The sequence below is a fragment of the Ixodes scapularis genome, unplaced genomic scaffold (assembly GCF_016920785.2).
Source record: "Ixodes scapularis isolate PalLabHiFi unplaced genomic scaffold, ASM1692078v2 PGA_scaffold9__187_contigs__length_104089568, whole genome shotgun sequence".
Classification (NCBI taxonomy): domain Eukaryota; kingdom Metazoa; phylum Arthropoda; class Arachnida; order Ixodida; family Ixodidae; genus Ixodes; species Ixodes scapularis.
This window is the reverse complement of record NW_024609884.1, coordinates 52,361,265-52,373,344: the sequence shown is the minus strand read 5'-3', so window position 1 is coordinate 52,373,344 and position 12,080 is coordinate 52,361,265. Positions and strand designations below refer to the sequence as shown.

Sequence of the window (12,080 nt, the reverse complement as noted above, 5' to 3'; positions counted from 1 at the left end):
TTCTTGTCCAGCTCGCTTGCACCTTTGCATTAATTGCATTATCATCAGTCTATTCTTTAACGTTTGGAATTGAAATGATTCACTACAAAAAGTGGTGGAAAAAAGTAAACCGCACAGTTAATAAAGACGAAACACCTTCTTATAAAGCACGATTAAAAAAAAATGTAGACAAGCCCAATAAGTTATTCTGTTTCACTGAAAGGTAAATAGTTTTATAGCTACCAAAGAAACAAACTTAAAGCTGTAGCTTATTTCCAGGGTATAAATCCTTGAATTTTTCAGTCCCATGCCTCCTCATCTCAAATAAATATTGATTAATAGTCCTTATAAATTGTCCTATTTATTGCGATTGGTATTCATACATGCATTTCGTATCAACACATTCATAATGCATACAAAATCAGTGTTAAGTGCATGAATACTGTATGTCAATATCCTTCCAACAGATCTTCAACATATTCTGACGTATTTGCTAATGAAATCAACCAAAAGGCGACTTGCATTATGTGTGGTTGCCCGTTTTTTTTATATATATATATAATCGCAGTTTTATTGTGAAATTAGTAAATTAGACCAAAAACGCAGTCTGAGTTGTGACATAAGCAATTAAGAGTGACGTTTGGCATTGCTTAATGTCAACTCAGACTGCGTTTTTTGGTCTAAACATATGTTTCGACATCGTCATTTGCTGAGCTGCCTCCGTAAGTTGCGGTGATTGGCTCTCCGAGTGTTGTGCGGGAAAGTAGACGCACGAGCTTTTTTTAGAGTGCAGATGATTTCTGCAGCTTTGATACGTAAGCACCTTAAATTTCTTTGAAAAATTCAAGTAAAGTATCAATAAATAGAACATGACTTTCATAAGAGTGGATTCCTCTCTATATGCATATTACAAGGTTTTTTTTTTTTTTTTTTTTTAAAGGGACTATGAAGTGACCTTTTTACTTTTGTCAAATAACTTTTACATTAAACCTTCGATGATCACTGAGCGCGGAACAGGCATTGTTTTTGTATCGGTTTTTTAACGTCTACACGAAAAATTATTGAAATATCGAGTTTTGCTTCCTCTCCAGCTGACCGGAAAAAAATCCGCGGCGTAATTTTGACGGTCGTGACGTACTACGGCACCGGGCATGCAGTAGGAAAATGTGAGCGTCAGCGGCGGGCTGGTAGTTTGCCGGTAGGTTTTACCACAGGATGTTACTGCGCTGATGGCGCCGATGCCACCGACATATCTGAATGGGCGCCGATGCCACCGACATATCTGAATCGGCGCCTCTCACCACCGCGATAGCCACGGACACATAGCAGCTGAGCGAATTTCAATTAGATATGTTGCGCTACAGCGACAGCGTGGGACTAGTTCCATAAGCAAGTACGAAGCGCAGCAGGTCGTCAGCACGACAGCCGCTTCTCCTCCGCCGTCAGCCGTTTCCGCTGTATCTCTAAAAAGAAGGGGACGCGCTGTCACTCACTGGCGTAGCAGAATATACGCAGTTTTCTATAGGTTCAAGCTTGATTAACTTTTATTTTGTCAGAATAGGCTCGCAGGGCAGAGTGGATTAAAAAAGAAAAGAAAAAAGATGCACTACGCTGTCTTGGACGATCACGGCTTTAAAACACTTTATGTATAGTACAGACCTTGCCACACGCCTTTTCTACGATTGCAAAAGACAATGTAATCTTAACAGAGGTATAGCAACGTAGACATATGATTTCGTGATAACATAGACGTTGTGATCGTTCAAGGAATGCTAGCACTAATAGCTTTTCTCGGGTGATGAAAACGCGTCAAAATTCGCATCCTTCATACGAGCCTTTAAATACAGTACGCACCAGTCATAGGGAGTTTTAGGGAACCGTCTTTACACGTCCGATAGGGTACGATGAGCCCTCCGGTACGAACTGCGCAAGCGCTACCACAGAAGACTCCCATCTGCGCAGCTCGTACCGGAGGGCCCAACGTACCGTATCCGATGTGCAAAAACGCTTCCCTAACACTCCCTAATATCTGGAACTTCTGCACACGCATGGATGCGCAAAATAAGAAATACGAGAGGTGTTCGAGGAGACAAATGCTAAGAAAGCACCGCAGTAGTCGAAGTAGACAAAGACGACAGCACGAGCGTTTCTGCTGTCCTGAGGGTGCCGCCACAGCATCGCCGCACGAGTAGATGGATCTTCCTTTCGAGGACGTGCTGGGTTATCATCGCGACACGCGACGAGAATTCAGTCAAGGATAGCGCTCTACGCGGAATGATGAGCTTCTACCACGCCGACCACGTCAACTATTACCCGCGACGCCATGTTTTTCAGCATAACTGCGCGAAACAGCGCAGGCGCAGTTAGCTTTCTCTTGCTTCGCTTACCACACGATAGATGGCGCATAGCTTCCAGAGTATTATAAAATTCAGCAATTTCGGTCACATCCCTAATTATTCAACAAAATGTGGATCAGAATATTTTTTTTTACAAAACATTTAAGAAATATTCGCCGGCTATTTATTGTTTATGATCGCGGTGCTAATGAGGTAGGCACTTATCCAATAGGTGTTGTGGATTCGGGTGACGTGCCGTCAGGGGCGGATCTAGAACTCCGGTTTGGGGGGAGGGGGGGGGGGGGGGTGGCGTGAAAATTCGTAAGGATACTGTTTTCCCATACGACGGAGTGGTTCTCCAAGTTCAGAGTAAAAGTGTGCCTGCTAGGGTGCGACCTACCCTATTTTGAACCCTCGTCCTTGAGTACCGAGCCTTCTACCACCTGGCAGGCCGGTAATCGGTTTTATTTGGGGGGGGGGGGGGGGGGGGTCGGGTCGGGGGTCTACCCATGTCAAATTGCCCTCCGAAAAGGGGGGGAGGGGGGGGTCGACTTAGTTTGGGAGGGGGGGAGCGGCTGCCCCCCCCCCCCCACCCCCCCCCCCCCCTCCCCTTGGATCCGCCCCTGCGTGCCGTGGCACCGCGGATGCATCGCAGTGAAAAGACAGAGAGCTTTCGAAGGAAAGAAGGTCTAAAAGAGACCGATTTTCTTGAAAACGTTCTATAGCGAAATTGTTTTTTTTTTCTCTCTATTTTTGTGTTTTGGTTTCCTTTTCACAGCTTTTATTAGGTGCGGTGGACGAAATTCGGTTTCAAAATCGCTTCATGGTCCCTTTAATTAATACCACCTTGTTTAAAAAAAAAATAACTATTAACAACTCACTCTATAGTTATGTTTCAAAATACTTTATGCGAAATTGCTTGGTTGTCTGACAACATTAAGAGAGTCACCATTTTGAGTGTTGGCAAGCGTCGTCGGTACCGAAGCACGGTGAAGGCATTGGAAACAACCGTACGGGCAGTGTGCGATGGCGCGGCAGCTGTGTTTTCCGCCTTACGACCATGGAATGTGTACAAACAGTTTAAACAACCCACCGCAACTGTCTGACGAAACTCTCGGAGGCCTCTGCATGCTGGTGACAACCCACAGCGTATAAGCTTCCACAGCGAAGGCGTAGGACTTGGTCCGCTGCTTCGACGAAGTTAGCGCCTTCATGCACAGGCCTCCGAGAGTTTCGTCTGACAGTTGCGGTAGGTTGTTTAAACTGTTCGTCCACATCGCATGGTCGTAAGGCGGAATACACAGCTGCCGCACCGTCGCACACTGCCCGTACGGTTGTCTCCTATGCCTCCACCGTGCTTCACATCGGCGACGCTTGCCAACTTTAAAATGGCGACGCTCTCAGTGCTGTCAGATCACGAAGCAATTTTGCATAAGGTCTATTAGGATTTTCTATCAAAGTCGTAATTCCGAGAGGCTATATATATATATATATATATATATATATATATATATATATATATATATATATATATATATATATATATATATATATATATATATATATATATATATATAGGTTTTTTGTTCGTTTTTGTTTTTCAAAAAGAACGACTTATTTTTTAAATATTGATTGATAGTGTTTTTTCTCGTGCTGCCTTATTCTGAAGCTGTATGCCGAAAGAGCGCTTGAAATCCCGCACACAATGATTCGAAAACAACGGTGACGGGCTTTTTCAACAACGGGATTTTCTCAGAGTATGGGGCCCTAAACCCGTCAAACACAAAGTTGGAGCCGAAAGTTTGCGAAGCGCGCCGATTGGACGCCGGCGACAAAAGCGCGAAGTCATCGTCGTGATAGTCCAATCGGTGCGCTCCGTGATCTTCGGCCCCAACTTTGTGCTTTGACGAGTTTAGGGCCCCATACTTTAGCCCCAGGAAGTGTTCCTTCGTCGCCTAGTTTCGAAATCAAGAGGCATTAAAGCAAACAAAGTTTCGATTAATATATCGATTTAGATTTCAATTTTGTTTGCATTGAAAACGCTATCCGGTAATGTATCTTATATATATTGTCACGAATGACAAGTGATGAGGCGGCGAATAGAAAAATGCACCTTTTAAAGACAGGCATATTGCATAATACTTTAAATTGTACTTACACAGATACTTCTGAGCTGAAAGAGTACAGTTCTTGCAGACTTCCCGACTCAAGCTGAACAGGACTGCTTTCTTGACTGTAGTCCAATGAAACTCTGGTGTCTTTGCGTATAGCGTGCCCTGGATCACACTCAAAGATTTCCTCTTGGTACTTGTGAACTTGAGACAGTTTTATCTTTTCCGCAGAACCTAAAAGAGCCAGTTTCTGAGCTTTAAATTTCCAGGCTTTGAAATGAAAAGTGGGAAGTAACGACTGAATCATTTGCTTCATTCGTTACTGGTTCATACAATAAAACTTAGATGGGATATGTGGGTCGAGCTGAAGCAGATCGCTTTTGGAAGTTACATCTCTACTTGATATTTAGGAAGCGCCTTATACTTCTGCTCCTGTGCAATGTTTGTACTCTAAGAGTGTCAATTACATATTCTGGTTTTACAGAGAAATACATATTGGAATATGTTGCGGTGCGCGTTAAACGAAGATCGATTTTAGCGCACCCTCGGGTTTCGTGCTGCAGGCGTCAGATGACAGACTTTCTTCACTCCATCCAAACTGATTTTTGGCGCTAACTCGGAAGAGGTAAGTCGTCGATGGCTGGAGATCGCGAGCCACCCAGAATTCTTGCGTGATGACATCGCACAGCTTTTTCCATTCGCTTTCTCCTGAAGAAAGAGAGAGATAGAGAGAGAGAGAGAGGGAGGGAAAACAAACGCAAATGAGAAACACCCGAGAAATACGAGGTTCCACTCAGCGGTTTGCAAATATAGCAGTGCGCATATGTACAGCATTTATGCTAATTCTGCTAGTTCTGAGCGCTTAAGCTGCATATGTTTATGTGGTTTAACGAGTGTATGGACAACTGTCCTAAACATACGAGTTATATGGCAAAGTGAACACAGACTTGTACCTTGGGCAAGAATATTTATATTTTATGACTAAGTAGATAATTATGCACAGAAACATGAGTGTTCCACAAAAAAGAGACTATGTCAACTTGACCGTCGGAGATTCCTGCTGCGGTAACGTTAACAATCTTAAAAAAATCATCCTAACCAAGAATGTCAATAACAACAACAGCAAAAAATCCTTAATCGTGAATGTCGTGCCAATTATACGAGAGAAAATGCTATTACTCCATACGGCCTGCGGAAAAGCGAGGGAACTACCTTTTCACAACGTCGTGTATAACCAAAACCTTCTACTGATGCTTCAAATGTTGTCGTTAATGCGAGTTATTAGTTGGTCATTTAATGGTACTTTATACGTTGACCGCGAATATTAAACATACTCAAAAATTAACGAACCACTCATTTTTGTTTACTCACATACACTTCGCCCGCAAAAGTGCGACGAGCAACACTCACCTGGTTCCTTCATTTCCAAGCAGAAGCAAAGCGTGCGAGCGTTCCCCTCGTGCTTTGGGCTGCACCATTCAACGTAGGCTTGGTCAGAGGTGCATTGCTTACAAACAGGTGGTTCCGGACGAGAAGGACGTTCTAAAAAAAAAAAAAAAAAATTGTATCAAAAGACACACACACGTTTGAGGATTTGGTGTCTTGCTACTTTGCCAGATAGTTAAATTCGCCACTTCAGCCCGCCGCTCGCCCTCTGGCGCACGAACGAAGAACCAGGGGAGCGGGAACGGCGACAAAGGAGGTGGCATGGACTGTCGGCCTTGGTGTTGCATTTACTACATGGTTCTAGTCGGCGTGTTCGTACATTATGCAGTTTTAACGGAAAAAAAAGCGAGTGCGTTAAATAGCAATTGTTGTGTTCCTCTTCGCAACTTTTTAAAAATCAACATACCCATTTCCTTAACGCACGTCAACATCTCCGTCACCTGTAATATGCTCCTGCCCTTACCGCTTTGTATTAGTAGCCAAATATATTCATTTTAGCGCACTGACCAGCGTCAGCGAGCAGGCGCACGAGAAATCCTGAAGAATCTATCCCCGTTTCTTCCGCCATCTTGGAAGTACCGTTCCGCCCTCTACAGGGCGTTGGAGCTGCGAATAGTTTTTTTTTTCACAATGCAATAGTTGGCTTGCTTAAAATTAAGATAAAATATACTCTCTTGAGCTTCAAGTTTATTAGCTCAAATAAATTACACCGAAAAAAAAAAGCTAATTTGAACGAAGCGCGATTTACCTAAATTACAAACGTTGGCCATGAAGATATTCATTCTCGTCATAACGTCCGAAAACTCAAAGGCATAAGACGTGTTGAGAAAAGTTTAGAGCTCTAAGGTAGCATATAAATTCTAGAAGCATACAAACTGAACATATGATACTTGTTTTCCATGACCAAAACAAGTAAAACATATTTGTTTATATGAAAATAGGTTGAAATTAAACCCAACAAAGTTTCAAGACCCTGGTCGCGCAATCAACGTGTAAAAGTGGTATGTAAATTAAAAATAAAGACGGTTCCGAAATGATGTAGTGTGCGCCTAGATGATATAAATAATAATTGTATATCTTGATTCCCGACTAGAATCGTGATAAACCGAATCCTACAGTGGCATTAAAGACGCTCTTAAGTTCGTCCTTTTACGGCGATAGCTCGATCTCACGCTTTAAGCGTCCCAAGAACCCAAAATTTCGATCATGCGCAGCCTATTTTCGATGTTAAAAATGCGATCAAAGATTACGACACGCCGCTTTTCGTAGACAAAGGGACGTGTATTAATCGCACATGATAAAAATTTTGGGTTTCTACGGTGCTTAATGCGCGTAGGCTGAGCTATCGCCATAAAAAGACGAGTTCTAAAACATCTTTACATCAGCCTCAAGAAGCACGAGAATGGGTTATGAAATCACGTAGGTGGTATAAACGGTTAATATTAAATTTGGTTTACCGGATTTCAAAATATTTATATAAGGAAATACATTGGAAACAACTTATTTGAAACACCACATAGAGAATACTACTACACTAAACAAAATTACTTTCATCATGCCAAGCAGTGAAGTGGTCCTCGATTTTTTTTTTCAATTATAGACAGCGAACGACAGCGGGCTATTTAAGGATTGGCCTGAACAAATGAGTAATATGCAAACCTGACAAAAGAAGTGTACAGAGGCTTTTTTTTAGACGTTTTCTCGAATAGATTGAGCAATCTCTGCATAATAAACGTTCACCATCTATTTCTTCGCAGGCATCGTCAATGCAAGCTTTAAAAGAATGACTAGAGTGCGCGCCGTAGCAGTTGAGTAGTAAACATGTTTAAAAGGAGTGTGTAGTGAAAAAAAAAATATACAGAAACAGTGTGCTGTCCACGGAACATTTTTTTTCTCGGATGCGCACGAAAGACAATGGAAACGTTTACAACATTGCTTTAAAAACATATCAGTGTCCTACAATAATGAATACTCGTCATGATTGAAAAGCGTCGTGATACTTTCTTCAACCATGAAATACGTAACACAACAATACTAAATCGTAAACACACATAGTCAAAACAAAGCACACAATCCTACCTCCAATTTTGAGTCTCGCATAGCACAAAGCAACACCGTGGCTATTTCTTGCTGCACATTTAAATACACCAACATCATACGCTTTTCCAGGCTTCAGCAGCAGCTCAGAGCGACCTTCAGCATCCTGTTTGATCTGAAATATAACGAAAACCTGACTCAGCGGACACGTCAAATTTTCAAATTATACTTACTTCACAAATTCGCTAGTTCTTTTTTCCTTCAAATTATGCAAAATACCTTCGCTTACGCCTAGGCTTTCTCTCCTTCCTTACTCATGGAACCTCGGACGCGAGGCTGATGCTGACGAAGTATTACTTTTGTCAAGTCCCCTATTAAATTTTGTGGGTGCACCGGGGGGCGCCACTTTGTAAGGACACACTGTTTTAATAAGTTATCGATGTAGGTCATAATTCGTATATGTCGATAAAGATTTGAAGCATTTATTCACTTAATACACTGTGAAACTTAGAAAAAATAGCATTCATTCGAAAAGTGATCTTTATACATTGCAAATGAAGGTTGCAAATAAACTATAAGTGCCTATAATAAGACAACATTTAACAGTAATATTTAATTTCATAACAGGTCGATGCTCGTGTGCGTGTACATATCCTCCTATATAGGGAGCTATGCATGTATGATATTATGGTTTATGCCCAAACCGACCAATTAAGAATACTATAGAAAAAAATTTGGAATGAAATAAGGTGTGAACTGAGACTGAAAAATTTGAACCAATTAAAAGTATATGATTGCACATCAAAACAGGCCTACTTACTTGTACTCTGCTACTTTCGATGAGAATACTGTCGTTCCTAAACCAACTGTACTGCGGGGGTGGATTGCCAACTGCATAGCACCTGAAGACGACGTCATCATTTTCTTTGATCACGCAATCCTCGATTTTTTCTCTGAATAACGGTACCATTCCTGCAGAGAGAAAGAATTCATGCACTGGTCACTCGAGAACAGCAAATTCACAATTGTGGGTTTGATTTAATTAAATTTAAAACAAAATAAGGAAGGGCTGAGCTAGAAGTATGGTAATTAACTGTGCTTACGAAAAGGTATAAATGATTAGTCCAACCTAATCGCGAGGCGTGAATATATTTCTTGTGACCAAAAAAAATGTTTTGACTGTATAGTTTCTTGTTCAAAAAGCAAAGATTCAGTGTTAAAGGGAAGCTGAAGCGGTTTTGTATTTGAGGAAACAGACCTAAATGGTCTTCATTTGACCCCTAAGATCTCGTATATCCAAATCATTTTTTTTAATTTGGTGCATGGAGGCTGTAGAAAATCATTCATATTTAAAGTACCGCTGAAGGCCCTCCTTCCTGGAGCGTGACGTCATGAAAGGTGTTTTCGTAATCTCCGCTCTCGCTCATCTTCTGCGCCTATCAAAGCTATGCACGCGCACTCTTGCTATTTTTAAAAGGGCAGAAAAACACGTTACTGGTGCCAGTGTGGAAGAATATACCTGGCAAGCTTGCGATTGAACACGCGGCCCTTCAGCGGCATGCGCTTGGTGGCCGAAAGATCCTCTGTTGAAGTAAGGACTGGTCGGAGGTTTTTCGTATTTCCTCGCGTTTAATTACATCTTCGAGGAAAACGAACGTGGTATTCAGATTCACGGAATAAAACTACGCTAGAGTCAACCTCAATCTTATTTCTTGAAAGAAGTGTTTCAGCTTCTCTTTAATGGTTTTTGATACTTTTAGCACCGAAGAATATATTTTGGACAAATTAGGGGCTGGAGGGGGTTAACAAAACTTACGCCTGACAACAACCCATTCTTAGTTTGTGAAAACGTCAGCGAAGGAATAATGTTGTTTGGGGGGGGCGGGGGGGGGGGGGGACGAACAATATTTAGGTGCTACATTAGTGATCAGGATTATGTGCTACAAATGTTTCAATATATGATATTCAACCTAGCTCCGTCTAATCATTACTGGTGCACAAGCTTTTATGTAGAACCTGTCAGTGACGTGTCGGCCGATTTTAACCTGTAACCAAGAAGGTGACGATTTTGCAGGCATGGTAGCGTATTGGTAGTAGTTTCCTGTGACATAATATGTGGCTTGATATATCGTACCTACTTTCGCATTTAGCATAAAAGTATAAAGTGTATGTTAAAACTTTGCTCTCTTGCACAAATGAACTAACTAGTTCTTGCAGGAAGTTTAGAAAACTCACGCTCGCGTTTCCTCTTTCTTATTGTATCATTGTTTTTACGAAATGGCATAAAAAAGATTAGAGGTTATTCGCCGAGGTCGGTCGAATGAATGTTAGGGGAGGAAATGATCACCTATTGTTTTGTCCCTGGATGCTTGGTCCTTCCATGCCTCGTATTTGAGGTTCTCTAGCTGATGATGGGCATATCCGAGGCTTCCAACTTCACGCTGCAGTCTCAGAGGAAGAGTGCGCGTTCCGAGACCTTTCTTCTCGTCATCAATTTCTTCATCCATGACATCAACAAACTTTCTTCTTTCTCTGACCACAACCTGAGGATAGGTATTCTTGGTGCCGCGTTCAGCAATCTGAAAGCGCAGTAATGATTTACTGTCACATATTTGCGCAGTTGACCGAACGCCAACATTACCGAAACATGTGATCGACATGTGTCTGCATTTTGTAGGAGCTCCGATTTTATTCAGTTAAATAAATGAATGCCGTGTCAGTCATTTATATATTAATGCTAAAGCATTAACTGTCCCATGGAGCGAAGCTGGTGTTATCTGATGTCTGTAGCAGCGAAAAACGGCACCTAAATACCCATTGGCTAAGCGAAACGGCAAATAAATTCCCATTTTGGCTGAGCGAAATCGCACGTAAATTACCATTGGCTGAGCGAAACGGCAGATAAATTCCATTTGGCTGCAAAGCTTACGCACCTCAGTAAAAATAAAACAAAAGAAGAGTACAGCAACGCAGATGCCTCGTCACGGAAGCCGGCGGGGCGCTCAAGGACAAAGCAGACGCGCCTCAGAAATAAAACAGAAAGAAAAGCACAGGAACACAAATGCATCGTCACGGAAGCCGTGGAGCCGGCAGGGTTGTCGCGCCTGGGCAGTGGGGGAGCGTTATGTCATCGCAGGAGCGCCGTGTGACAAAGGGAGACGTGGCCCGCTGCTTGTAGAAATGCGCTGCGTGTAGGAATGCTTTCGCATTCCTACACGCAGCGCTGTCTTAAGTGTCTTCGTCTGATAAGCTGTCTTAAGTGTCTTCGTTTTTGAGCGATTAAATATTGAGCCATTAAGCATAAACTATACCGGGTGTTTCAGCAAAGATTTTCATTAATTCCTAGTAATAAAGTACTCGATAAAAAAAATCTTTTCGGGAACAATCTGCCAGCCGCGGTGGACGTCAGGAATTGAAAAACAAAAACGAAAGCGAATTAGCTAAAATGTAATTAAATTTGGTAGCTTTCTAAGTAGAAAAAAATATATGGTTCCAATTAAAAACTTGATGAGCGTCATCGAAAACCACTGAATCCGAAACCTGAGCATACCCCCACGTGTGAAGCGGACGGGGGGGGGGGGGGGGGGGGGGGGGGGGGGGGGGTGTTGCGCTAAAGTTTTCACTCAAGGATGGCGATGGCAAAACGCAGCTGTTCTTATAATTTGCTGAAACACCCGGTATGCTATAATAAATTTTACATCTGACTCTGTAGGTAAAATAAAACGTGCATCTTGTATTTTTTTACTCTCCTACACACATCTTAAAGTTATGACGCCGGGATTGGCAATTAAACACCAGCAGCGTACAACCGCTCGCTCGCACGTACACTTGAACGCACGCACGCACGGCTTTTCTAAAAGTGGACGTTTGAATAAATCATTTGCATTAGTTAATACAAACCTGGAATCCTCCCCAATGTCTTTCGCGGAGGTTTGCCGCAAGACTTGGGCTTCGAGATGCTCCAACACGAAGGTACTGACGAATTCGCAAGGGGAAGTCCACGTCACGGAGTTGTAGCAAATACGTGTCGGGGCCGCTTTGGTAGCTGCAAAAGGAGAGAAAAGTGGACGAGAAAAATGAAATTTTGCAAATAAGAACTGCCTTTAAATATAGGTCACAAGGAGGATGCACACGCGTGTAGAGGAGCTTTTTACGCAGAAGTAATGCCGAA

At 42.3% G+C, this 12,080-nt stretch overlaps 1 protein-coding gene across 2 annotated transcripts in view; it reads right to left on the bottom strand.

Moving 5' to 3' along the window:
• The window catches only part of LOC8043039 (obscurin), a 228,802-nt gene that overhangs the window by 9,653 nt on the left and 207,069 nt on the right, over window positions 1–12,080 (bottom strand). For both annotated transcript variants that reach the window (XM_040216617.2, XM_040216616.3), the window contains 7 exons: window positions 11,810–11,954; window positions 10,257–10,488; window positions 8,730–8,881; window positions 7,952–8,084; window positions 5,837–5,968; window positions 4,970–5,134; window positions 4,474–4,660 (listed from right to left, as the gene is read on the bottom strand). In XM_040216617.2, coding sequence (XP_040072551.1) covers window positions 4,474–4,660; window positions 4,970–5,134; window positions 5,837–5,968; window positions 7,952–8,084; window positions 8,730–8,881; window positions 10,257–10,488; window positions 11,810–11,954 — 1,146 coding nt within the window. The remainder of the gene's footprint in view (window positions 1–4,473; window positions 4,661–4,969; window positions 5,135–5,836; window positions 5,969–7,951; window positions 8,085–8,729; window positions 8,882–10,256; window positions 10,489–11,809; window positions 11,955–12,080) is intronic.